This window comes from Mytilus trossulus, unplaced genomic scaffold, assembly GCF_036588685.1.
Source record: "Mytilus trossulus isolate FHL-02 unplaced genomic scaffold, PNRI_Mtr1.1.1.hap1 h1tg000261l__unscaffolded, whole genome shotgun sequence".
In the NCBI taxonomy this organism is placed as follows: Eukaryota; Metazoa; Mollusca; class Bivalvia; order Mytilida; family Mytilidae; genus Mytilus; species Mytilus trossulus.
The window spans coordinates 680,297-708,249 of record NW_026963321.1 but is presented as its reverse complement, the minus strand read 5'-3'; the positions used below and the strand labels follow the sequence as shown (position 1 = coordinate 708,249).

The 27,953-nt window shown below is 32.6% G+C and overlaps 1 protein-coding gene across 1 annotated transcript; it reads left to right on the top strand.

Moving 5' to 3' along the window:
• The first annotated feature begins 168 nt into the window (after positions 1–168).
• Positions 169–27,667, top strand: LOC134701712 (uncharacterized). Its single transcript, XM_063562844.1, has 11 exons — positions 169–246; positions 3,184–3,249; positions 4,044–4,355; positions 4,996–5,053; positions 13,486–13,622; positions 15,043–15,123; positions 15,631–15,699; positions 18,868–19,059; positions 25,170–25,544; positions 26,052–26,176; positions 27,287–27,667. Exons 2-11 carry the CDS (start codon positions 3,189–3,191, stop codon positions 27,305–27,307), a joined length of 1,431 nt encoding a protein of 476 aa, XP_063418914.1. The 5' UTR covers positions 169–246; positions 3,184–3,188; the 3' UTR covers positions 27,308–27,667.
• The last annotated feature ends 286 nt before the right edge of the window (positions 27,668–27,953 follow it).

Sequence of the window (27,953 nt, the reverse complement as noted above, 5' to 3'; positions counted from 1 at the left end):
ATTATTTTCTTCGACAAGATCCGATTTCGGAAAATTCAAATGCATCCCACGCTCGTCTATTTTGAGATTAATAATTTTCCGTCCATTACTGTCTCATTTCGGAAAGTCCCTTACCTAAAAATACACACCATAAAGGAACAGCAGACATTAATATTCACAGTAAACAGGTATGAAGGTAAATTGAGATTCTATCTGCTCTATCACAGACATGGGAAATTACCATAAAACTTCAGACAGGTAGAAAAGGTAAAATAAATCGAAGACATGCATATTAAATTTTTAAACATCGAATATCTCTCTTTTCTTCAGAAATTATTGTATGGTTTCACTTTCAGTTGAGGGTTTCAGCCACATGTCAAGAATCTTGACAAATCGCCCACACTTAAACGCCCCACTTTTTCACCAAATCGCCAAACTTTCTGAAAAAAAATGCGCAACTTTTGCTAACCAACTCGCCCCACTTATGAAAAAGAGTAAAATTCCATTGAAAATAAGTTGGATTACTTGCTTCATTATGAAAATGGTATAAATCCCCCTGAATTAAGTTTTGCCAAGGCGCCCCATTTGTGAAAAATAGATAAATTATGAATTTAGACGAGTAACGAGTGGAGATAGGAGGGGTCCTGATCCCGAAAAATCCCGGGCTTAAAAACACGAAATCCTGAGGTCCTGAATTTAAATAAAGTAAATCCCCACGTCCCAAGTCCGAAAAAAGAATTCCCGGATCCCGAAATCCCGAGCTTAAAATCACCTGATCCCGGAGCCCCGATAAAGTTCCTATCCCCCTCAGTAATGCCAACTCGTCTTACTTGATGCAAAAGATGCAATCCCATTGTACATGTTGTATATCTTTGTTCCTGTTCCACTCATAAATACAATCAATACATAAATACATAAAAACCTTAGATATAAAACATTCTTTTCTCGTTTGAATTTTTGGGCCCTTTACAGCTTATACTGTTTGGTGAGAGCCATTAGGCTCAGTGTGGAAGACCTACTTTGGCCTAAAATGGTTTTTCTTTTACAAATTATGACTTGGATGGAGTTGACAGACCTGAAAAATTAAATACTTACCAAGATTTTAATAACTTTTTTCATTGAAAGGGGTGAGTTGGCAGGAGAAAAATTAGGTTATTTAACCCTGTTCAGCAGTGGGTCTATTTTTTTGAAATGTGGGGCAAGTTGATAAACCAGTTAGGGGCGATATTTTTGAAAGTGGGGCAAGTTGGTGAAAAAGTTGGGCGATTTGTCCTGCTTCCCATAAGTTTACGAATGGATATATTTTATGCATTGTTAGTTCCGATTTGTGTGGTGGTTTTATTTTTACAGCAGCACTGCAGATCTTTCTAATTTTGTGGGTATTGTTTTGTTTTTTTAAATTGGTTTGATTCTAAACTTTATGAAAAAAATGTTACTTAGTCTTATAATACTATACTTTTACAGAATGGGTAGCTCCATTATTATTACACCCTGTTATGTTTTTCTGTAGCTGTTGTACTATTATACCACTGACTATTTTAGGGGGAGGGTTTGACCCTAGCAAATGAGTTTATTCCTGCATTTTCTGTACTGTGCCGGTGTCATATGGTATTTTGAACCCATGTCAGGAGCCTGTAATTTATTGGTTGTTGTTTATTGCTATATTTGTTTCTAGTTCAACACAGGGATTATTATTTTGCACATAAGTCAGGCTGTTCATTTTTATAGGGCCGCAAAAATTGGAAAAATTTTGGTCGTATATTGGTATGACGTTGGCATCATTGGCAGCAGCGTTCAACAGTCGTCGTCCAAAGACATTTGGTTTTCACACTATAACTTAAGTAAAAGTAAATAGAAATCTATGAAATTTAAACACAAGGTATACGACCATAAAAGGAAGGTTGGGATTGATTTTGGGAGTTTTGGTCCCAACAGTTTAGGAAAAAGGGGCCTAAAGGGTCATAAATTAAACTTTGTTTGATTTCATCGAAATGAATTATTGGGGTTCTTTGATATGCCAAATCTAACCGTGTATTTAGATTTTTAATTTTTGGTCCTGTTTTCAAATTAGTCTATACATTAATGTCCAAAGGGTTTGATTTTAACAAAAAAATTGAATTTTTGAGGTTCTTTGATATGCTGAATCTAAACATGTACTTAGATTTTTGATTGTGGGCCCAGTTTTCAAGTTGGTCCAAATAGGGGTCCACAATTAAACTTTGTTTGATTTCAACAAAAATTGAATATATATATGGGGTTCTTTTCTTCTATATGCTGAATTTAACCATGTATTAAGATTTTTTATATTTAGGCCCTGTTATCAAATTTGTCCACATTGAGGTCTAAAGGGTCTAAAATTGAATTCTTTGGATTCTATGATTTGCTGAATCTAACCATGTATTTAGATTTTGAATATTGGATCATAATAAGTAAACGTCCAATTTAAAATTTTTAAGTTCTTAAGTTTAAGTTCTTAGATCACATTCATTCTGTGTCAGAAACCTATGTTGTGTCACAATCCAAATTCAGAGCTGTATCAAGCTTAAATGTTGTGTCCATACTTGCCCAAACTGTTCAGGGTTCCACCTCTGCGGTCATATAAAGCTGCACCCTGCAGAGCATCTTGTCTTCTTTAAATTGTTTTACATCGGTCATTTTAGAGCCTTTCATAACTGACTATATTGTAAGGGTTTTGCTCATTGTTTAAGGCTGTACAGTGACCTATCATATAATTTTCAAGTGAAAGAATTTGTTCTGTAAATTATTATTTCCAATAGAACAAATATTACTGCATTAGTTCCTTACGGAATATCAAAAGGGTATAGAATATTTGTTCCAACAGAATCATATATTATGAAATTGTTTATAACAACGTTTCCATGTGAACTTCTGTCAGTAGATAGATGTCAGATCAATAGAAAAAAAACTCACTAAAAAACTATAAAGACCTTCAGATACAAAGTTAACACACCATTCTGCAAATACTCCCTGTTACTGAAAGCCAGTACGTACCAATTCATTCATCCTAAAGACAAAATAATAAACAGTACACTACCAATAAATTAAATGTAGAATTATCATATATAAACAGTCTTGGAAACACCACCTTACAAACTCTTAAATGTAACTACAGACAGGTGCAAAACCTTCACCTTAAGCCTTATCAATCATAATTATTTGAAATCTTGAAATTATTCTTTACAGATACAATGAATAAACAGATACATCAACTGTTTCTCTTGAGTTTTATTGTCTGTGCCATTGCTAAAGGTAAGAATGTATTCATATAAAAAAAAAGGATTTGTTAAATTTGTATCATCATGTTTATTAGATCTGAGTACACAGTTATCATCCTTTGATTTTCACAAATATAGTCTAGTGACTGGACTGTGTTGCTTGCCAATTTTTTTTTATACCACTTCCAAATGTCTTTCTTTATGTTAATGCCTCAAATAGCAAGAAGGGGGGAGAAATTACACTGTAAAACAAATTGGGTCATGAATAGTAAAGTAGTGATTTGGTCTAGCTGAAAAGGGTTAAAAATTAGCACTTCAGAAGCTGTCAAAGATTTCAAGACCACCTTAACATAGAATTGTCCATATTTTCAGTTAGAGCCAATGAAGTTTTCTACCATTTTGATATAATTTGTCCAAAAAGTAGTATATTTTTTTGTATAACACACTAAAAATATTATTCAGAAAGTGCCCCTAAAGGCATGAATGATGTTAACTAAAATGCAACAAACTCAAAAGTTGCCTTTTGGTCTCTAGACTATCAGACTATAAGGCATTTGTATGATGAAAGAGGGATTAGGTACATGTATATCAACAACTTATCTGAAGCTTAAAACAGTTATGAATACTAACCTTCTGCTGAGACAACTTCATAAGATAAGTTCATGATACCATAAGGCTCTTGAATTATGCACTGAATAATTGCATCTTAATATTCATCAGGGATATTTAGCATTATTTTTTTTTTTTTTTATGTAACTCTGCAGTATAAGTAGCATATGATATTGTAAATCCTTCCAGTATAAATCATTTGACACATCATTGTTTCAGTTGAATGGAAAATAGAACAAAAAATATCAGCATATGGTGAAGATTTAAGACTTCTTTGTATTGCTGATAATTATGCCTTTGATGGAGGAAAGATTAAAAGATGGGAAGGAGGACCTAAGCAGAAAATGCTGACATTAAATGGTGCTCCTGATCAAGAGGATGTTATGAAATATAAGATGTCCATGCTAGAAAATGGCTTTGATTTGGTCATTAACAATGTAACGAAAGCTGATTTGAATGTGACATATGACTGCACATATGGATTTAATACCTCAGGCAAAGTTGTATTGAAAATAGAAGATGCTTTTGAAGGTTTGTTGAAATCATTTAGTTGTAATGCCTCTCAACCAATTGAGAGAACAAATAAGGGTATTCGTTGCAGCCATTTTCCTTGGCAATGCATTTCAAGTAAAAGTTTTAATTAACACAATTTTAATTGATTCAAGCTCATTTGTTGTAAAGTAACACTAATACAATCTACTTAAGAGAAAATATTTTTAACAAACTGGTTATGTGTAACTGCTTGTTAAAGTACCATTCTGACAGCATCTAGATCTTTCTGATTTTTTTACAAGAATGTTTTAACAAGGTAATGAAATACAGCCATTAATGGTTTTTCCCAAGATGTTCAGAAATTATTGCGATGTTTTTATTATTGCGAAAAACACGACTGGGTTATAATAGCAATAATTTTAACTCGCATATTGAAATTTTTTGTATGAATTAAACAGGATTTTTCACAATATCGCAAAAAATAAAATTGCAATAATAAATGAAGTTTTTATGAACACAATAATTTCTGAATTTACAGTAATATTTTTTAAGGTCTCATCATAATAATACTGAAAGTGGTTGAAATAAGAAGATGATTTAGGATAAGTCTCTATTTCTGACTTTTATACATATATAACTTAACATATAGTGCATTTTCTGATTTTCTTCTTTTTCTCAGTAAGAAAGACTGTGAAACCTAGTAAAGTAGAAAGAGAGGGAACTAACACTTCAAAAGTGTAAGTAAAAATTTAGGGGAAAACCTTTTAAATCATTTGTTGAAATACCTGAGTTTCTTGTAAATTTAAAAGTTAATTTTAAAATATCATAGTGCTGCAAATTAATTATTAGAGAAAAGATATCCCATCTATCATGTTATGTTGGTATCTTTATAAAATATAAAATTCAAAGTCACCCAATTCATTACTTATTTTTTTTTAAAGATTATGATAGTGTTACGAGAGATCAACTGATTGATGATCATTCAACACAATAAAATACAAAAACAGAAACAGAAACAGATTTTTTTTTTAAGATATATATATGATACATATTATTGTATTGTGTATAACAGTCAGGATCCTACTTCGTCAAAATTATCTCCCATTACGCCAGTTCATTTTCACAATCGTAGAAACGGAAGCCATTGTAGGGATGACACGCTGCCAATTTTGCTCTTGGAAACCGATAAATTTATCCACATTGCACCATTACGATCCTTATATATGTCAGTTGTATTTTTTAAAGACAAATGTATCAACTAGCTAATGAGCATCAGTTAATAATCTTGTCTGCATTGATTCAACTTAAAACTATTGTCTGATCGGTTGTCAGGAGAAATTTTCGAAAATTCATAAACATTTAAAAAAAAATCTAATTAAATATTTCGTGGAAGGGCAGACTAGATTTTTTTAGTGTATAAAGACTATAAACTCTAGTTATCACACACAAAAAATTCGAATTTTTCGAAGATATGCATTTTCATCATCCAACTTGAAAGACTGTCGTCAAGTACTTTCAGTAAAAATATAGCTTTTCCAACACACCTTCTCTGTTTTTGTGACTCATTAGATAGGTATTTCACTTGACCCATATATTTCATCTTTTAGTACTGTGATGTTTTTGTGTTATAACGTCAACCTGTAGCTTTAATATATAAAAATGATAGAATCTGAAGCAAGATGATGTATGAAATATTCTTACTTTGTACGATTTCAAGACAAAATACTCAATTCAAACACGCTCTAACATAAAAAGGTGCACTTGATTTTCTCTTTTGGATACTATTGTTACCCATTTTTAAAGGCAGTGCTTTAAGGCCTGACTTTTAAGTCATGAGGTTCATCTTTTCATACGCAATCTATGCAGGGGGTCTTTTGGCCAGAAATAGATCCGGAAATGTTTGAATTTCTCCTCTTCTTTTTACGGTATAATATGGTTTTTGTTTCTTTCATTTACATTGGGGACTAAAGAAACGATCAGTGTGTAGTGTTCGTTTTATAGAACTTGTTATTAGTGTGAATTTTGCATTATAAGCAGTCAACCTGACTACAAACTATCATTATGTGTATTCCGTGTGGAAAGAGGTCGGGTCAATTTCGAGTGTTATCTGACATCTAAAGATTCTTTAATTAGTTCAGACATTGATATAACAATGAAAAGTCGACTGAACATGATTAATATTGCATCTTATATAATTCAAAGCGGAATTCAGTTTATGAACAAAAACCGTAAAGCGTTTTCAATTTCGGTATTAGTTATGTATGTTGTCTACGTATTATCCTGGTTCCTGGTACTACGTTCCGGGTATTAGCTATTTGATATATGTGATGTGTAACATTACGATCGGGTACCAGCCAATCTACGTGTGTATGTGTACATGATTTCCCCCCAAAATGACCGATTTACAGCTATGGAAAATAGTCCATAAACGTTCCGTATTCATAATTAATCGTAACTTTTTTTTATCTTTGTATAATAAATATAACAAAATGGATTCCACAAAATTGAAAATAGCATTATTTTACAAGGATTTCTCATATTTTTCTCACTTCCGGGCGCAGTAATACGTATATTTTGAAGAAGCTCGAAGAATTTGACAAAGTGAATTGAGAAGGAAACGGATAGATATACGTCCATGCTATCAGGTAAAACAATTTAAATGTACAGAACAAACACATTTACTTCACACAAATAGTACAGGCTTAAGCTTTTTATTGTCTAATACACGACTGTAGTCTAGTGTTTAAACGACGGCGGTGACCTACAAGGTACGGGTCATACTGGGTCAAGTCTAAATATGTAAACATATCCACGTGCTATTAGGTAGAAAGCATCGTAATGCAATATCTACAATTTTTCCTCCTTTATACATCGTTTAACCAGATATATTTCTCCTTTATACATCGTTTAACCAGTTATATTTCTCTTTCAAATACACTTAAACACGGGTTGTATGTACGTATCTTTTCTAGTATTTTCTTGTCCTTATTAAAGTTCATTTGTTGATGTTTAAATATTTTTGAACGACTGAACACAGGAGTGAATGAATGCAACAATTATATATACTGAAGACTTGGGCTGTACAATGATAGTGTACGTATATCATACTGATAATTATTCTAGCAGTAATTATGTTAATTTAGGATGTAATGACAGGAATTCATGAGTTATGCCTCAGGCTTTCTGAAAAAATATCAATGACAATGTAAACAGGAACAAAACATTGACACGAATGATGCTCTCTTCTATGTTATAGTTATTTAGGTTTGTGTGTTGCACAAGTTTCAAAAAAACTTAAGTTATAAAACTTTTTTTCAGGGCACAAACCCACTTTAAAGAGACTTGTCTACTGCCATACCCATCCTATTTTCATGCACCATTTGCAAGCAAGAGACTGAATGGTTTGCAAAATTAACTAGAGGCTCCAAAGAGCCTGTGTCGCTCACCTTGGTCTATGTGAATATCAAACAAAGGAAGCAGATGGATTCATGACAAAATTGTGTTTTGGTGATGGTGATGTGCTTGTAAATCTTACTTTACTAAACAGTCTTGCTGCTTACATTTATCTCTATCTATAATGAACTTGGCCCAGTAGTTTCAGTGGAAAATGTTAATAAAAATTTACAAATTTTATGAAAATTGTTAAAAATTTACTATAAAGGACAATAACTCCATAGGGGGTCAATTGACCATTTCGGTCATGTTGACTTATTTGTAAATCTTACTTCGCTGAACATAATTGCTGTTTACAGTTTATCTGTATCTATAATAATATTCAAGATAATAACCAAAAACAGCAAAATTTCCCTAAAATTACCAATTCAGGGGCAGCAACCCAACAATGGGTTGTCAGATTCATCTGAAAATTAAAGGGCAGATAGATCTTGATCTGATAAACAGTTTTACTACCTGTCAGATTTGCTCTAAATGCTTTGGTTTCTGAGGTATAAGCCAAAAACTGCCTTTTACCCCTATGTTCTATTTTAGCTGTGGCGGCCATCTTGATTTGATGGTCGGGTCACTGGACACATTTTTAAAACAAGATTCCCCAAAGATGATTGTTGTCAAGTTTGGATTAATTTGGCCTAGTAGTTTCAGAGGAGAAGATTTTTGTAAAAGATAACTAAGATTTACGAAAAATGGTTAAAAATTGACTATAAAGGGCAATTACTCCTAAAGGGATCAACTGACCATTTCGGTCATGTTGACTTATTTGTAAATCTAACTTTGCTTAACATTATTGCTGTTTACAGTTTATCTCTATCTATAATAATATTCAAGATAATAACCAAAAACAGCAAAATTTCCACAAAATTATCAATTCAGGGGCAGCAACCCAACAACGGTTTAATTGATTCATCTGAAAATTTCAGGGCAGATAGATCTTGACCTGATAAACATTTTTACCCCTTGTCAGATTTCCTCTAAATGCTTTGGTTTTTGAGTTATAAGCCAAAAACTGCATTTTACCCCTATGTTCTATTTTTAGCCATGGTGGCCATCTTTGTTGGTTGACCGGGTCACTGGACACATTTTTAAAACAAGATTCCCCAATGATGATTGTTGTCAAGTTTGGATTAATTTGGCCTAGTAGTTTCAGAGGAGAAGATTTTTGTAAAAGATAACTAAGATTTACGAAAAAATGGTTAAAAATTGACTATAAAGGGCAATAACTCCTAAAGGGGTCAACTGACCATTTCGGTCATGTTGACTTATTTGTAAATCTAACTTTGCTTAACATTATTGCTGTTTACAGTTTATCTCTATCTATAATAATATTCAAGATAATAACCAAAAACAGCAAAATTTCCTCAAAATTATCAATTCAGGGGCAGCAACCCAACAACGGTTTAATTGATTCATCTGAAAATTTCAGGGCAGACAGATCTTGACCTGATAAACATTTTTACCCCTTGTCAGATTTCCTCTAAATGCTTTGGTTTTTGAGTTATAAGCCAAAAACTGCATTTTACCCCTATGTTCTATTTTTAGCCGTGGTGGCCATCTTTGTTGGTTGACCGGGTCACGCCACACATTTTTTAAACTAGATACCCCAATGATGATTGTGGCCAAGTTTGGTTCAATTTGGCTTAGTAGTTTCAGAGGAGAAGATTTTTGTAAAAGATAACTAAGATTTACGAAAAATGGTTAAAAATTGACTATAAAGGGCAATAACTCCTAAAGGGGTCAACTGACCATTTCGGTCATGTTGACTTATTTGTAAATCTAACTTTGCTTAACATTATTGCTGTTTACAGTTTATCTCTATCTATAATAATATTCAAGATAATAACCAAAAACAGCAAAATTTCCTCAAAATTATCAATTCAGGGGCAGCAACCCAACAACGGTTTAATTGATTCATCTGAAAATTTCAGGGCAGACAGATCTTGACCTGATAAACATTTTTACCCCTTGTCAGATTTCCTCTAAATGCTTTGGTTTTTGAGTTATAAGCCAAAAACTGCATTTTACCCCTATGTTCTATTTTTAGCCGTGGTGGCCATCTTTGTTGGTTGACCGGGTCACGCCACACATTTTTTAAACTAGATACCCCAATGATGATTGTGGCCAAGTTTGGTTCAATTTGGCTTAGTAGTTTCAGAGGAGAAGATTTTTGTAAAAGATAACTAAGATTTACGAAAAATGGTTAAAAATTGACTATAAAGGGCAATAACTCCTAAAGGGGTCAACTGACCATTTCGGTCATGTTGACTTATTTGTAAATCCTACTTTGCTTAACATTATTGCTGTTTACAGTTTATCTCTATCTATAATAATATTCAAGATAATAACCAAAAACAGCAAAATTTCCACAAAATTACCAATTCAGGGGCAGCAACCCAACAACGGGTTGACTGATTTATCTGAAAATTTCAGGGCAGATAGATCTTGACCTGATCAACAATTTTACCCCATGTCAGATTTCCTCTTAATGCTTTGGTTTTTGAGTTATAAGCCAAAAACTGCATTTTACCCCGATGTTCTATTTTTAGCCGTGGCGGCCATCTTGGTTGGTTGACCAGGTCACGCCACACATTTTTTAAACTAGATACCCCAATGATGATTGTGGCCAAGTTTGGTTCAATTTGGCCCAGTAGTTTCAGAGGAGAAGATTTTTGTAAAAGTTAACAACGACGACGGACGACAGACGACGGACGATGGACGACAGACGACGACGGACGCCGGACGCAAAGTGATGGGAAAAGCTCACTTGGCCCTTTGGGCCAGGTGAGCTAAAAATCAGGACGGTGTCCAATTAAAACAAAAGAACTAAACTGGATGAATATTGTAGGAGAAATCTAGAGGAAAGTTTTGATTTGTGAAATTGGTTTTCCTGAAAAGTCATTCATCCTAGCCTGCAGAAAGGAACTATAACTGTCCACCACCAACTGACGAGCTAATGTTGAGCTTCACATATGGAATTGCTCAAATACCATCAATGTCTATGTTTTCAGCACAGATTTCACAAGTTATGTCACAGCTGTGCTTTTTTTATACCTGTCAAAGAGTTGTATACTAAATTTTATTTTTTTATCAATAAATATATATTGTGTCATTTAAGAACTTGTATTTTGCCAAAAGATGCATACTAGTGAATGAAAGTGGTGCAGTTCATTTTGCTTTGGTATATAGAATTGAATTACCAGTGTTCATGTTATTGGAATGCTTATAAAAATAAGGAGATGTGGTACAATGTATATGATATTTAGTGAGTTTATCAAGCAAAAGTGAATAAGAAATAGGTATAAGCAGTTACAGGTACTACTGTACAATCTCAAACAATGAGAAAAACTCATACTGTAAAGAGAATTTCATATTTACAAGTAAGTTTTGTTTTTGCGTTGAATAATTTTCTTCTATTGTTTTAATTGCAAATATGGGAAGTGGTTAAAATGCTAATGAGACAGCTGTTATGGCCACAGAGCCTTAATTGAAAACTTCTTTTTCATTCATACTGGTAGATTTTGCCTGGAGTTAGAAACATATCTGCCAACTTTTCAAAATGCACATGGGGGTTTTACGTGAAAGATGGTCCATATAGTCATACAAAACCTTCAAGGGGGCCTTCAAATGGAAGCAGGACAAGTTGCCCCACTGGCTAATCGCCCCACTTTTTAAAAAACCGCCACAAACTGATTTATCAAATCGCCCCACATGTGAAATTGGTTAAATCATGTTTAATATTACTCCTGCCAACTCGCCCTACTTATAAAAAAACGGTAATATTTAGATTAATATATATATAATTAAAAATAAAAACTGGCACCACTTTAATGAAAACTAATCTACACAGAATACAAACAAACCGAAAATTAATTTAATTACTATTATTGATATATACTGAAATTATAATTCTAAAAAAAAACTGATTGTTGAAGAATAACTAAGTTTTGAAGCTTAGTTATTTGCATAACAATTGAAAAGAAACCAGTTAAATGTATCAAAATGCAATATAAGGAATTTAACTTATATTCAATGGAATAACATCTTTTTCCATAAGTGGGGCCAGTTGGCATAACTAAATTCATCCTGGTTAATAATATATTTATCTAGATTTCACCCATTTCCATGTGGTGGGACCAGTTGGCAGGAGTAATATTAACGGGATTTAACACAGATCACAAGTGGGGCGATTTGGTAATCCAGGTTGGGGCAGTTTTTTTGTCGAGCCTGCGACTTTTGTCGCAGAAAGCTCGACATAGGGATAGTGATCCGGCGGCGGCGATGTTAGCTCAGTTCTTAAAAGCTTTATATTTTAGAAGGTGGGAGACGTGGATGCTTCATACTTTGTATATGTTTGCCTCATGTTACGAAGATTCCGTCAGTCACATGTCCAATGTCCTTGACCTCATTTTCATGGTTCAGTGACTACTTGAAAAAAAAGTTAAAATTTTTTGTAATGTTAAATTCTCTCTTATTATAAGTAATAGGATAACTATATATGGTATGTGTGTACCTTGCAAGGTCCTCTTGCGCGTCAGACAGTTTTCACTTGACCTCGACCTCATTTCATGGATCAGCAAACAAGGTTAAGTTTTGGTGGTCAAGTCCATATCTGAGATACTATAAGCAATAGGTCTAGTATATTCGGTGTATGGAAGCACTGTAAGGTGTACATGTCCAACTGGCAGGTGTCATCTGACCTTGACCTCATTTTTATGGTTTAGTGGTTATAGTTAAGTTGAATTAATTGTTTTCTTTAAAATAGTCGACAAAATTGCTCTTACAAAATTTCCATTTGGGAGCCTTGAGCTCGATGGGGGAAATACTCTGCAAATACTGACAGTTGACAGGTATGGTCATCAAAAAAGTTGACATGTTACTATGTACATTTACCATTATGTTACTTGATGTCCTTGCTATACACACAGTACAGAGACTAGTCAATCTTTGTGAACAATTTTTTATGGGAGTCATAGAATATGTGTATACAATCAATAATTAAAAATAGTCTATTTATATTGAAAAGGAAAAGTTCTTATATGTCTAAAGAAGAGGGACGAAAGACACCAAAGGGACAGTCAAACTCATAAATTTAAAGCAAACTGACAAGGCCATGGCTAAAAATGCATTTCATGGGAGGCACAGAAAATATACTGTAAACAGTAGACTAGATATAGGTGAACTAGGTACAAAAGAACTCTAAATCTTAAATTCTACAAACCACCTCTGTTCTATGGAAGATAATGACATAACTGGACTAGATATACACACAACCTGTAATTAACTGCCTTTACAGCACTTTCGCGCTTTGATTTTGATTTTTTTCTTCAGTCACATAATGGAAGGGCAGACACGAAAATTACTGAACTAATAGATTGATATATTTTCCGTCCGTGGTATTATTTTCAAATAAATTGGAGGTTATGCATTTTTGTCATCCAACTAGAAAGATACCCATGTCGTCGACTTGATATCTAATTATTCTGCTTAACTATGAACAAGATAAATTGAAAACTTGTGCAAATGGTGTTTTTAAAATAAAACACCTCATAATTGAGAAGAAAATTGCAATTTTGTTTGTTTCTATTAACTTTTAAAAATTTTATCACTATAGTAAACAATACAGTAAACATTTATCGCCTTCTCTAATAAAGAGCATCGATTCTTTTACCTGGTTTCCGACTGAAATGTTGCTACATGAATCTCCTTTATTTTTTTTCAGTTATGTTATCCCATTTTCAGTGTTGGCTGTTGTTGCTGTAATTGTCATCCTGTTAATAATTTTACACTGTAAAGGAAAACTTAAAGATCTGAAAGGCAAATTATGTGGTATCAGGGAAAATGAAGAACGTGACCAAGGTTTGTGTTTTAATGGATTTTTTTTGTATAAGCAACAATTAATGTTACATTAATTATATTTGTCACTATCATGATTATATACATGTTATATGTATAACACATTCAGTAAATTCAGACATTATTGCGAGGATTTTATTATTGTAAAAATTGCAACAGGGCATTAAATCAAATTAATTTAAACTTGCTTTTTGATTTTTATGCCCCACCTATGATAGTAGGGGGGCGTTAGTTTTTCTGGTCTGTGGGTCCGTTGGTCCGTCTGTTTGTTCGCTCATTCGTTCGTTCATTCGTCCATTCGTTCGTCCATCTTCAGGATAAAGATTTTGGTCAAGGTAGTTTTTGATGAAGTTGAAGTCCAATCAACTTGATACTTAGTACACAAGTTTCCTTTGATATGATCTAACTAATTTCAATGCCAAATTAGAGTTTTTACCCCAATTTCACAGTCCACTGAACATAAAAAATGATAGTGCAAGTGGGGCATCTGTGTACTTGGGACACATTCTTGTTTTTATATGAATTTAACAAGATTTTTCTCAATATTGCAAAAATAAAAATCACATTTTAGTCTACAATAACCAATTCGCAATAATAAATGCACACAATAATTTCTGAATTTTCCATTAGGTACGAGGGTGATTAAGCAGATTGTTACCCAAAACAAATGTTGTCAATCCTAGCAAAGCTAACTTGACAACTTTGTTCTCGTTAGGAAAACAATTTGTTCAATCCCCCTAGGGCCTAGCTCTCAGCTATGGGTTATTTGATTTATAATGCAGATTGTTCTGTCATTATTTTATATTAAAAATTATTGATACACCACAAATTCATGTACATTAAAACGTATTGTCCATAAAAAGGGATAGCAAGATTTTTTTTATTTTCATTTTTACGTATTTTCCAAGGCAGAAAAGTAGAACTTTAGCATTGTCCATGTTTTCTTCAAATCATAAAGAGTAAAAATCTCCCTTGAATAAATTTTACATCATAATTTAGAAAATTGGATGTTATAATTAAATAGTGATTGTTTCTTGATGTTGGAAGGTTATTTATAGCATATATAAGGTCATTTAAAGACAAAAATCAGCTAAATACCAAAATTAATACATTTTAAAAATAGTTATATTGTAAACATCTATGATACAGCAACCCAAAGACAAAAAATACAAAGAAACATCTAAAATGAAACAGGCAGTCTTCCGAAATGATATTTTAATTTATTAAGCTCTCAGTAGTCCTGTGACTAAAATAATACCGGGATAAAGGTTAAAGGTAAATTATGCAGCACTGGGCACACCCAGTTTGTAAGAAGTTTTGTTAACAAATTTCTTTTATAACACTTCATGGATAAAAACTGAAACTGTACTTTCACACCATTCATAGTGACCATGAATAACCGAATAGAATATGACTTTTTTAGAGTTAGGATTAGAAGAAAAACAAGAGACAGGACTTTGTCTTCAACAGCCTAATGGATATGCTAGTCATCATTCTAATGGAGGTTTGTAACTAGAAAGTTATTATCAAATAATATTAATTTTTGCTTATTCTTCAACATCTTACAAGAATAAATAATTTTAGAAGCTTTCAGATATATTTACTCATTTTAAAAAGGCTTTATATAAAAACAGTTCCACTTGGAACTTGCAAAGTGCTGTCGAAATACCATGTGATAATGTTATGGAAAAGGATATCTAATTATTATGAACTGCAAGCAGTTAATCAATTATTTATAAAAGCTTTTTTAACCCTATTCTGAAGAATAAGGAAATCATGTTTTAATGTTATTATCATATTATAAAAGAAGTTATTTATTCTGATACCTACAAATTTTGTGCTTCTGATATTCTTTATTTACTAGGTTTTCCTACATTAAAACCCTTCAAGCCAAACCATTTGAAAACAAAGGAAATATAAAACGTAGATTTGCATGATAAAAGTTTTAAAAAAAGCCAGTAAAACATTTTAAAAAATAGCAATAAATAAAGGTTATTGTGTTCTATTTTAGGAACAAGTGTTTCTATAGAAGCTGAAGGAGATGAGTTATTACTCTCACATTCAAATGATGGAAATTCAGGTATCTAATCTTTGCATGTATAAATGACATGTATTATATAATTGTCTCCCTTGTAAGGAGTTATGGAATTGAGACTTAGACATACTGTTTCTTACTAAGTTTTCAGGATTAAGTTGTTTTAGGAAAATAACTTTTGATAAGTCAATGATATTTTGCATGCGGTTATATTACCTTTGACTTATCTCTTTCTTTGGAGATGATTTGGCCTTTTGACTTCAGTATTGGTTTATTGGCCGTTCTGAATTTAATTCCGTTATTTTTTTTTTTTTAAGTCTAATGATTGCTAATATCAGGTATTTTATTTATCAGTATAAACAACATTTGAGATCTTATTTACATTATATCTAAAGCTTGCACATAACATATATCTTGAGTGTCTTCTTATTTTTTGGATTGTAAAATACCAAAACACAATCGTTTTTTATGAAACCTTTAATAAATAAATACAAATTTACAGAGAGATATGTATACATGATTTATTATACTTTTCATCTAAACAAAGACATTTATATGTTTTATTTTTCTTATCATTACAACAGTTATAAAAAATGTGTTGTAGGATTTATTTTTTAACCTTATAAGGAGAGATAACTAAGAAAACTTTACTTATTAGAAAGAAATGTGTTTGAAATTAACCTTATTTGTTTTGATACAAGAAAAAATTCCCTTGAAGTTTTATATATCTATTTCCAAGAGTACAATATTGTAAGAACTATTGTTTCATATTTTATTTTACGATCTTTTTCTCTCTTGCAAAATTGGTTGTTCCTTGTATAACCTATACAAAACTTGACCATCTTGCACAAACTGTAGCTCTATGACCTAAACTTTGTATTAAATTTTAAAAGAAAAGCATATAATAAACCACATTTTTGCAAATTATTTCAGAGTTCTTTTGATTTCCTAGTCTTCCTTAGCGTCATATATAATGGTCAAAAATACAAAATATCTAGTGAAACCTGCTATAAAAGCCACCCACCTCTATTGAGCAAAATCTGTCTGGTCATGTGACCCTCTTCTTGACAAACTGTAGTATGACTTATGCAGGCTGGAAAGGATGCTATTAAATAATTATAAAAATTTAGAAAATCTGAAATCTTGGTTCTGTTGTCATGGTGGTACATTATTTGATGTTTTTGCATACAGATATGCCATTCTCTACATGAATACAAATCTGGTCCTTATAAATCCTGTAAATAAGGGCCAGTCTAATTTTATGAGAAACAATTTCAAAATTATAAATAGAATATATTAAAGCTCCTCTAAACTGAGTAGCCTAACTGACTACCAGAACACAAATAGGGTAAACTGGTCTGTGTACACTAGATATTTTAATTATATTTTTAAATCCATAAAAACTGAGAAGAACAAGATTTTAACTAATTTCATTATATATATTAATATAAAAAAGAAGATGTGGTATGATTGCCAATGAGACAACTTTCAACGAGAGAACAAATGACACAGAAATTAACAACAATAGGTTGCCGTACAACCTTCAACAATGAGCAATAGTCAGCTATAAAAGGCCCCGGAATGACAATTGTAAAACAATTCAAACGAGAATAGAACAAACAAACACACCAGGTATGAATTACACACAGCTGAGATAGTCTTACAATGTGTTAAATCAGTTTTACTTTCCTAAAGGTGTAATACATGTACCACTATTTATTTTCCCCTATTAGTCTTTGTTAAATTTGCACTTTTCAAAAAAAGGTGCAGAAGATATCTTTGTTTCAAATAAAGAAATACTTGGCATGAGTAAAGTTTTATCATGTCTAGTACTATAGAAAAAAATTCACAAAACATTTCATTGCATACAATAAAATAACCATCACTGGAAGTTAACCAATCAAATTTCTCCCCTTATCTAACCTGTGTACAAGGTTTAGAAACCATGTAACCTCAAGTTTACAAAACATTCTATAGAAACCCCAAATAATAAAAAAATAATAGTGATTTGAAACACCCAAGACATATGTTTATGAAACAGAAATGTTTTACTGCATTAAAATGTAGGAATAATTACCTACAACTGTCAAATTCAAGGAAATATTTTTTTTCGATCTATTTTCGTATACAACCGTATGTTCTGAACCGGTGCATTACGTTTGCGCGCATTACCATTACATTTGCGCGCAAAAATCATTACGTTTGCGCGCAGCTTTTCATTACATTTGCGCGCATTTTTTTGACAGGTAAACTCAGGTAAACTCAGATAAAATACAGTTATTAACACTCATTTATTCATTAATTTGTTCAATTTTTACAAGTATATTAAGTACCCCTTCCGTTAATCTTAGTCCCTTGCTCACCATCGAGGAGGTGAAAGTGGAATTTCGAGCAGGATAAGTTCGTTTTATTATGCACAAGCATTAAATGCTATATAGAAATATATAAAGATAAAAACATTAAAGTGTTTAAAAAAAAAAGCTGATCTAAAAGGTAAAAGTACTGATAATACATGATTTTACATGTCGGTACATGTACGTGCCGAAAACTTGAAGCCAATTGCTTTTAGAAACGACAGTCTGTTTACCTCTATCCTGATATTTTCTGAATTGCTCCATCAAATAATCGGTTTTCTCTTTTTCACTTCTGCGCACTGCACTTCTGCTGCTGTATCAAGCCCTCTCAGTTTGATGTATGTGGTGGTCTGTAATTTAAGAATAGTGTCTAGAAACACAAAAATACATGGATGTGCAGAGTAGAATTGCTGATTATAGTGAGTATGAAATGATTTCGGACCGATTGTTGTACGCCTATATTATGATGGTGGTAGTGATGCCCGAAGTCTTGGGAGGGGAATAGGGATTCTGGTGCAATGTTAGTTTCGACTAGATCATGATCACTTTATTCAATACATAAACATATACATTTTACTATTTTCAAAATTAGTAATTGATAGTCATATTTATTATGCAAATAAAAAAAAATATAGTCAATTATAACTTAATTTAATTTTCAATTATATTTTTACCTGAGTTTACCTGTAAAATGAATGCGCGCAAATGTAATCAAAAGCTGCGCGCAAACGTAAAACAATTTAATCCCCAAATGCGAGCAAACGTAGTGCGCCCGTTCTGAACCATGATTTGGTGGTATTACACACCTAAATAAATGTCATTGTTTAAAATAAAATTGTGTTTATTTTTCTTTTTAAAGAAAGCATAATAGATGTTCCATTTGAGTCGTATCAAAGAAGCCAGACAGAATTAATAACAGAAGAGCCATGTAACACAGATCATGATACTTTCAATTATACTTCAGTTAAAAGTGTTATTACTCCCAAAGACACTGCATCATGTTTTTTCACAGAAGTTAATGAATGTGACTTATTACCTCAACAACATGAAGGTATTTGCTCTATGCATTATGTATGATATGGATTAAACATAGTATTGTAATTTTTGTCTTGCCAGTCCAAAGGCGACTATATATTTGGTTTAAAAGTAAAGAATAGCTAGGTTATTTTAGCAAAATTATTTGTGAGTATGAGTTGCCCACTTAAATTTGTAACTCTCTGTAACCTGTTATTCATTTTGCAAAATTATTGAGATATCAAGTTTAAACAAAATTTACATACATTTATAATGTAACAAATACATAAAAAATGAAGCAATCCCTAGAGTAAATGGACTTTTAGAATATACTGTTTTTATTAAATTTTCACTGTATTGTAATTAAAAAAAATGATTTATTTGGGACAGAATTTTGTAAAAATTTTGATACTAAATCTTTCAAAAGAGTTTATAAACTACAATGATTTGAATCAAATTTAGTAGAAAAAGTTACTCTGAATTTTTATACGACCAATAAATTGAAAATATTTTGGTCGTATATTGGTATCACGTTGGCGTTGTCGTCTGCGTCTTCGTCGTCCAAATACTTTTAGTTTTCCCACTCTAACTTTAATTAAAGTGAATAGAAATCTATGAAATTTTAAGACAAGGTTTATGACCATAAAGGAAGGTTGAGATTGATTTTGGGAGTTTTGGTCCCAACATTTTAGGAATTAGGGGCCAAAAAAGGCCCAAATAAGCATTTTCTTGGTTTTCGCACTATTCCTTTAGTTAAAGTAAATAGAAATCTAGGAAATTTTGACACAAGGTTTATGACCACAAAAGGAAGGTTGGGATTGATTTTGGAAGTTTTGTTCCAACAGTTTAGGAATTAGGGCCCAAATAAGCATTATTTTTGGTTCGCACAATAACTTTAGTATAAGTAAATAGAAATTAATGAAATATAAACACAAGGTTTATGATCACAACAGGAAGGTTGGGATAGATTTTGATACTTAAGGACCCAACAGTTTAGGAATTAGGGGCCAAAAAAGGGCCCAAATAAGCACTTGGTTTTGGCACCATAACTTTAGTATAAGTAAAAAAAAATCTATGAACTTTAAACACAAGGTTTCTGACCATAAAAGAAGGTTGGGATTGATTTTGGGAGTTGCAGTCCCAACATTTTAGGAACAAGGGGCCCAAAGGGTCCAAAATTAAACTTAGTTTGATTTTTACAAAAATTTAATCCTTGGGCTTCTATGATATGCTGAATCTAAACATGTACTTAGATTTTTGATTATGGGCCCAGTTTTCAAGTTGGTCCAAATCAGGGTCCAAAATTAAACTTTGTTTGATTCCATCAAAAATTGAATAATTGGGGTTCTTTGATATGCCAAATCTAACTGTGTATGTAGATTCTTAATTTTTGGTCCTGTTTTCAAATTGGTCTACATTAAAGTCCAAAGGGTCCAAAATTAAACTAAGTTTGATTTTAACAAAAATTGAATTCTTGGGCTTCTTTGATATGCTGAATCTAAACATGTACTTTTTATTATGGGTCCAGTTTTCAAGTTGGTCCAAATCATGGTCCATAATTATTATATTAAGTATTGTGCAATAGCAAGAAATTTTCAATTGTGCAGTATTCAGCAATAGCAAATGTTTCTATTGCGCAATAGTAAGAAATATCTAATTGCACAATATTGTGCAATAGCAAGAAATTTTGGAATTGGAGTTATCTTTCTTTGTCCAGAATAGTAGTTGAATCAACTTAAATCATTGTTTTATACAATGTATATTCACTACCAACTGATAAATTAAAACAATCTTTACCATTCAGTGATAACAAGCAATTTTTTTACATTTTAATATTTTATGATGTAGTTATTGTTGCAAATTCCATTAGAAATTTGAATTGAGATCAGTTTTGGAAAAAGGGAAAGGGAAAGTGAAAAAAAAATTGGGGAGGGGGGGGGGGGTTTGTTCAAATTTTCTCATTTCAGATTTCATAAATAAAAAGAAAATTTCTTCAAACATTATTTTGAGAGGATTAATATTCAACAGCATAGTAAATTGCACAAAGGCAAAACAAAAATTGTAAGTTCATTAGACCACATTCATTCTTTGTTTAGGGGCCAGCTGAAGGACGCCTCCAGGTATGGGAATTTCTCCCTACATTGAAGACCTATTGGTGACCTTCTGGTGTTGTTTTTAGCTCACCTGGCCCGAAGGGCCAAGTGAGCTTTTCTCATCACTTGGCGTCCGTCGTCCGTCATCGTCGTCGTTAACTTTTACAAAAATCTTCTCCTCTGAAACTACTGGGCCAAATTAAACCAAACTTGGCCACAATCATCATTGGGGTATCTAGTTAAAAAAATGTGTGGCGTGACCCGCCAAACCAACCAAGATGGCCGCCATGGCTAAAAATAAAACATAGGGGTAAAATGCAGTTTTTGGCTTATAACTCAAAAACCAAAGCATTTAGAACAAATCTGACATGGGGTAAAATTGTTATTCAGGTCAAGATTTATCTGCCCTGAATGATGAATTGGACAACCCGTTGATGGGTTGCTGCCCCTGAATTGGTAATTTTAGGGAAATTTTGCTGTTTTTGGTTATTTTCTTGAATATTATTATCGATAGAGATAAACTGTAAACAGCAATAATGTTCAGCAAAGTAAGATCTACAAATAAGTCAACATAACCAAAATGGTCAATTGACCCCTTTAGGAGTTATTGCCCTTTATAGTCATTTTTAGCTCACCTGGCCCGAAGGGCCAAGTGAGCTTTTCTCATCACTTGGCGTCCGGCGTCCGTCGTCGTCCGTCGTCGTCCTGCGTCCGTCGTCGTTAACTTTTACAAAAATCTTCTCCTCTGAAACTGCTGGGCCAAATTAATCCAAACTTGGCCATAATCATCATTGGGGTATCTAGTTTAAAAATTGTGTGCGGTGACCCCGCCAACCAACCAAGATGGCCGCCACGTCTAAAAATAGAACATAGGGGTAAAATGCAGTTTTTGGCTTATAACTCAAAAACCAAAGCATTTAGAGCAAATCTGACATGGGGTAAAAATGTTCATCAGGTCAAGATCTAACTTCCCTGAAATTTTCAGATGAATCGGACAACCTGTTGTTGGGTTGCTGCCCCTGAATTGGTAATTTTAGGGAAATTTTGTTGTTTTTTGTTATTATCTTGAATATTATTATAGATAGAGATAAACTGTAAACAGCAATAATGTTCAGCAAAGTAAAATCTACAAATAAGTCAACATAATCAAAATGGTCAGTTGACCACTTTAGGAGTTATTGCCCTTTATAGTCAATTTTTAACCATTTTTCGTAAATCTTGGTAATCTTTTACAAAAATCTTCTCCTCTGAAACTACCAGGCCAAATTTAAAAAAACTTGGTCGCAATCATCATTGGGGTATCTAGTTTAAAAATTGTGTGGCGTGACCCGGCCAACCAACAAAGATGGCCGCCATGGCTAAAAATAGAACATAGGGGTAAAATGCATTTTTTTGCTTATAACTCAAAAACCAAAGCATTTAGAGCAAATCTAACAGGGAGTAAAATTGTTAATCAGGTCAAGATATATTTGCCATGAAATTTTCAGATGGATTGGACAAACTGCTGTTAGGTTGCTGCCCCTGAATTAGTCATTTTAAGGAAATTTTGCCGTTTTTTGTTATTATCTTGAATATTATTATAGATAGAGATAAACTGTAAAGGGAAACAATGTACAGCAAAGTAACACCTAAAAATAAGTCAACATGACCTAAATGGTCAATTGACCCCATAAGGAGTTATTGCCCTTTATAGTCAATTTTTAACAATTTTCATAAAATTTGTAAATTTTAACTAACATTTTCCACTGAAGCTCTTAGGCCAAGTTCAATATAGATAGAATGATTGTAAGCAGCAATAATGTTCAGTAAAGTAAGATATACAAACACATCACCATCACCAAAACACAATTTTGTCATGAATTCAAATGCGTCCTTTGTTTAATATTCACATAGACCAAGGTGAGCGACACAGGCTCTTTGGAGCCTCTAGTTTAACTATTTTTGGTAAATCATAGTAATCTTTTACAAAAATCTTCTCCTCTGAAACTACCAAGCCAAATTAAAACAAACTTGGCCACAATCATCATTGGGGTATCTAGTTTAAAAAATGTGTGGCGTGACCCAGCCAATCAACCAAGATGGCCGCCATGGCTAAAAATAGAACATAGGGGTAAAGTGCAGTTTTTGGCTTATAACTCGAAAACCAAAGCATTTAGAGCAAATCTGACAGGGAGTAAAATTGTTTATCAGTTCAAGATCTATCTGCCCTGAAATTTTCAGATGAATTGGACAACATGTTGTTGAGTTGCTGCCCCTGAATTGGTAATTTTAGGGAAATTTTGCTGTTTTTCGTTATTATCTTGAATATTATTATAGATAGAGATAAACTGTAAACAGAAATAATGTTCATCAAAGTAAGATCTACGAATAAGTCAACATGATCAAAATGGTCAGTTGACCCCTTTATGAGTTATTGCTCTTTTCAGTCAATTTTTAACCATTTTACGTAAATCTTAGTAATCTTTTACAAAAATCTTCTCCTCTAAAACTACCAGGATAAATTAAAACAAACTTGGCCGCAATCATTATATGGGGGACCTAGTTTAAAAAATGTGTGGCATGACCTGGCCAACCAACCAACATGGCTGCCATGGCTAAAAATAGAACATAGGGGGAAAATGCAGTTTTTGGCTAAAACTCAAAAACCAAAGCATTTAGAGCAAATCTGACAGGGAGTAAAATTGTTTATCAGGTCAAGATCAATCTGCCATGAAATTTGCAGATGGATCGGACAACCTGCTGTTAGGTTGCTGCCCCTGAATTAGTCATTTTAAGGAAATTTTGCCGTTTTTTGTTACTATCTTGAATATTATTATAGATAGAGATAAACTTTAAACAGCAACAATGTACAGCAAAGTAAGACCCAAAAATAAGTTAACATGACCAAAATGGTCAATTGACCCCTTAAGGAGTTATTGTCCTTTATAGTGCATTTTTAACAATTTTCATAAAATTTTTAAATTTTAACTAACATTTTCGACTAAAACTTTTAGGCCAAGTTCAATATAGATAGAAATAATTGTAAGCAGCAAGAATGTTCAGTAAAGTAAGATGTACAAACACATCACCATCACCTAAACACAATTTTGTCATGAATTCAAATGCATCCTTTGTTTAATATTCACATAGACCAAGGTGAGCGACACAGGCTCTTTGGAGCCTCTAGTTTACTTTGGTCGAGTTGTTGTCTCTTTGACACATTCCTCATTTCCATTCTCAATTTTATGTGTCAGAAACCTATGCTGTGTCAACTATTTAATCACAATCCAAATTTAAAGCTGAATCCAGCTTGAATGTTTTGTCCATACTTGCCCCAGCCATTCAGGGTTTCAACCTCTGCGATTGTATAAAGCTGCGCCCTGGGGAGCATCTGGTTTTTGGTGTTTTAACGCCACTTTTAAGCACCACATTTAGATTATTTCGAGGCAGGCATTTTTTATTGGTTGAGGAAGCCAGAGTGCCCTTAGAAAACAACTGATCCTTCATAGGAAAACTGACAATCATAGTCATTTAAGATTTCAGTTGAGTGCACCTGCACGAGCAGGGTTACAAACTCACAACCTCAGTGTTGACTGGCTAGTGATAACAGTAGAAATTAATTAAACCACTTGTCCACCTAGGCCCCTTACTTAAGTTTGCCTCAACCAAATGCTATGAAACTTATGCTATGCACACAATGCTTATCATCACAAAATATAAATCAAGTTTGAATTTTGGTGTTGTCACTAAATTTTCAAGAGTTATGCCCCTTTACAAAGGGAAAAATTGCTGAATTTTTCTTTCCGTTCCAATATTTAAATTTGCATCAACCAAATCTTCTGAAACTTATACACAATACTTATTACCACAACACTCAGATCAAGTACAAAATTTTGTAGGATCACTTTGCTGTTCTTTGGTTATGTTGCTTTATAACCTCATATAATATGCCAGTGGGGGCATGTCATCTGTGTCTGGTGAACACATTCCCCATTTATTTCCTTATTCAAAAAGTCCATGTCTTTTAGTTGAACATGACTGTATATATATAATTGTTTATTCTATTTTTTTAAAGAGTGTACAGATTTTCCAGTTGTACCTTTGACACCTCATCAATCTGAATTAGTAACAAGTGTAACAGAAAGTAAAACATTAGAGCAATGCAATACTAACCCTGATGGAGAATCTGCAGATGAAACTCCACTTAAAGGTGTCACTGCTGTCGGAGACACTGCATCACCACCGACAGCAAGTGTTCCTGGTAGTGACTTCCAATTTAGTATATCAAATGTGCAATATAAGAAAAAGTGTACATCTGCTCATGCTAAATATAATCCAGCATATAAAAATCAAAATACCAGAGAAAAAAGCTTCAAGTCACCACATTGCAATTGGACTCTCTCACAACCATCAATACAACAAATGGCCAAAGCTGGATTCTTCTGTAATGGTATGATTTATTAGATGGATTATAAATTTTAAATATTGCTCACAGGGATCACTGATTTTTTGACGTTGAACAAAGCATACAAGGTACCTAAAATTGCAAACCAATGGGGAAATATTTAACTGTTGAAATAATTTCATGAATATTAAGCCATTATTTTTTAATATTTATTAAACATACTAACAAACCTTTTATTTTAGTAAGAGAATATTGTAAAAATGAATTGGTCTGGTAATAGTATAAGTGAGACCTATAGCTTATTATTTGTAAATTTCTGTGTCCTTTGGTCCCTTGTGGAACGTTCTAATTTGCATTTATTCCACTTCTGTTTGTTTTTATATTTGCTTGCACAGATCTTTGTAATTTTTTATTGTTGGGTACAGGGAAATTAATTTTGCAGAAAGCTTGCAATAGGATATTTTTACACTCCTAAAATACTAGCATACTCTGCCACTTTATAAATAAGGTAATCTTTCTTGACTTATAATTATTTTAGTATATATGTTTTAGGATATAAATCAAAAGTGCAGTGCTATTCCTGTGGTAAAAAGAGTGATTGGCAAGAAGGAGATGATCCATTTGATGAAATCTTTCATGAAAATTGTCGACATTTGAAATACATAAAGCAAAAACAGGTTTGTTCCAAAAATGAAATAATCAGAGATATGATATGATGTAATTCCTTTACAAAATGTGACGCCTGTAAATGACACAGAAACCAGACATACAAGACATAAAAATCAGACTTTATCCTGGCATCAATGTAGTATTTAACGAATGCAAATATACGTGTCCTACTCAATTATACCTGGATCTTGTCACATTACTGCCACTTAAGCCTGGTTTGCGCCAGATGTCCAGGCATAAAAATTGATATGTATACCATCTTCTCAGTCTCATCTCATTGCAGTTTTTCTTTGCCTATACAATGTAGTGACAATTTATGAATGAAATGCTTCTCTCATGATTTTTCAACAAATCTGTTAAAATCATACTACTGAAAAGTTCATGTCATATGTAAATAGATATTTTTATATGACCCCCTAAAAAGTTTTGTGTTCGTATATTGGTATTACATAGTTGTCGTCTTCATCAGCGTTGTCTGATGACACTTAGTTTCCTGACAATAACTTTAGTTTAAGTGAATGGGTCTCTATGAAATTTAAATACAAGGTTTGAAACGACAAAAAAAGAAGATTGGGATTGGTCCCAATGAGGTCCATAGGGTTCAAAAAATTGTATGTATAGGGTTCCCTGCTATGCTAAATCTAACCATGCATTTAGATTTTTGATTATTGGCCCTGTTATTAAATTGGTCCACATTGAGGTCAAAAGGGTCCAAAATTGAACTTTTTTTGATTTTATCAAAATTTGAAATCTTGAGATTCTTTGATATGCTGAATCAATCCATGTATTTATTTGTTGAATATCGGACCATAATTGGTATTTCATTTTTTTTAAGTTCATTAGGCTACATTTATTCTCTGTTAGAAACCTATGGGTGTCAAGTATTTAAACACAATCCAAATTCAGAGATGTTTCAAGCTTAAATGTTGTGTCCATACTAGTCCCAATTGTTCAGAGTTCAACCTCTGTGATCGTATCAAGCTGCACCCTGTGGAGCATTTTATTAGCTTTCAATAGAATGCATGTCAAATGAAGATCAAAAATACATGTTTACTTTATTTTGAAAATATTGTAAGGTTCAACTTGATGTTTGAATCTTGTTTTTCATATCTTTTCAGACTTCAAGTGAAAACTCTTAGCAGAATCAAACTACCAACTGAACTGCAGTTAAATGTTAAAATGGAGTAAAAACAATGATATTTGCTATCAATTGACTAAATGCATAATTTCAAATTATCCCATTTGAAAATAACCTTCTTTCTACAGATGATATAATTGTTCCAAGAACAGAAAGATGCTGATCTGATGATTACATTTTATATTTTGAGTTAATGGCTATGATGCAGGATAGTGTTCTGTTTTATGGAGAAGGCAGAAATATGTCCAACTAAGCATTGACACCGAATACAACTATTTTATAGAGGAATTTATTAGAAGTGCATAAAATGCATGTTTAACAGTCAATCATATTAATTTTTTTAATTTTGCATTTGACATTATTTATTCTCAGTTTCAAAATAAATAACTTTCCATAACACTAGAATAAAGTGCTAGGGAATTAATTGGGTCAATTTGCTTGTTTTCAAGATATAAGCCATTGGAATTTTGGCTGGAAAATGTTCTCTCTTGATTCTTCATAGCTTTTTCATTGACCAGTTAATGTTCTGAAAAACTATTAAAAAATCAATAAAATTTCCATTTTTTTTTACAAATGGCTTATAATATACATGTAAAGGATTTTTAAAAAGAAAAATGGGGGTTCATGGGCAAAAGGCATTCAAATTG

Excerpts from the sequence above, each read along its gene's own strand:
- LOC134701712 (XM_063562844.1), top strand. The coding sequence starts at position 3,189 with ATGAATAAACAGATACATCAACTGTTTCTCTTGAGTTTTATTGTCTGT. Across the intron at positions 15,124-15,630 it reads TAGTCATCATTCTAATGGAG|GAACAAGTGTTTCTATAGAA; the intron begins GTTTGTAACTAG and ends GTTCTATTTTAG. Across the intron at positions 15,700-18,867 it reads TTCAAATGATGGAAATTCAG|AAAGCATAATAGATGTTCCA; the intron begins GTATCTAATCTT and ends TTCTTTTTAAAG.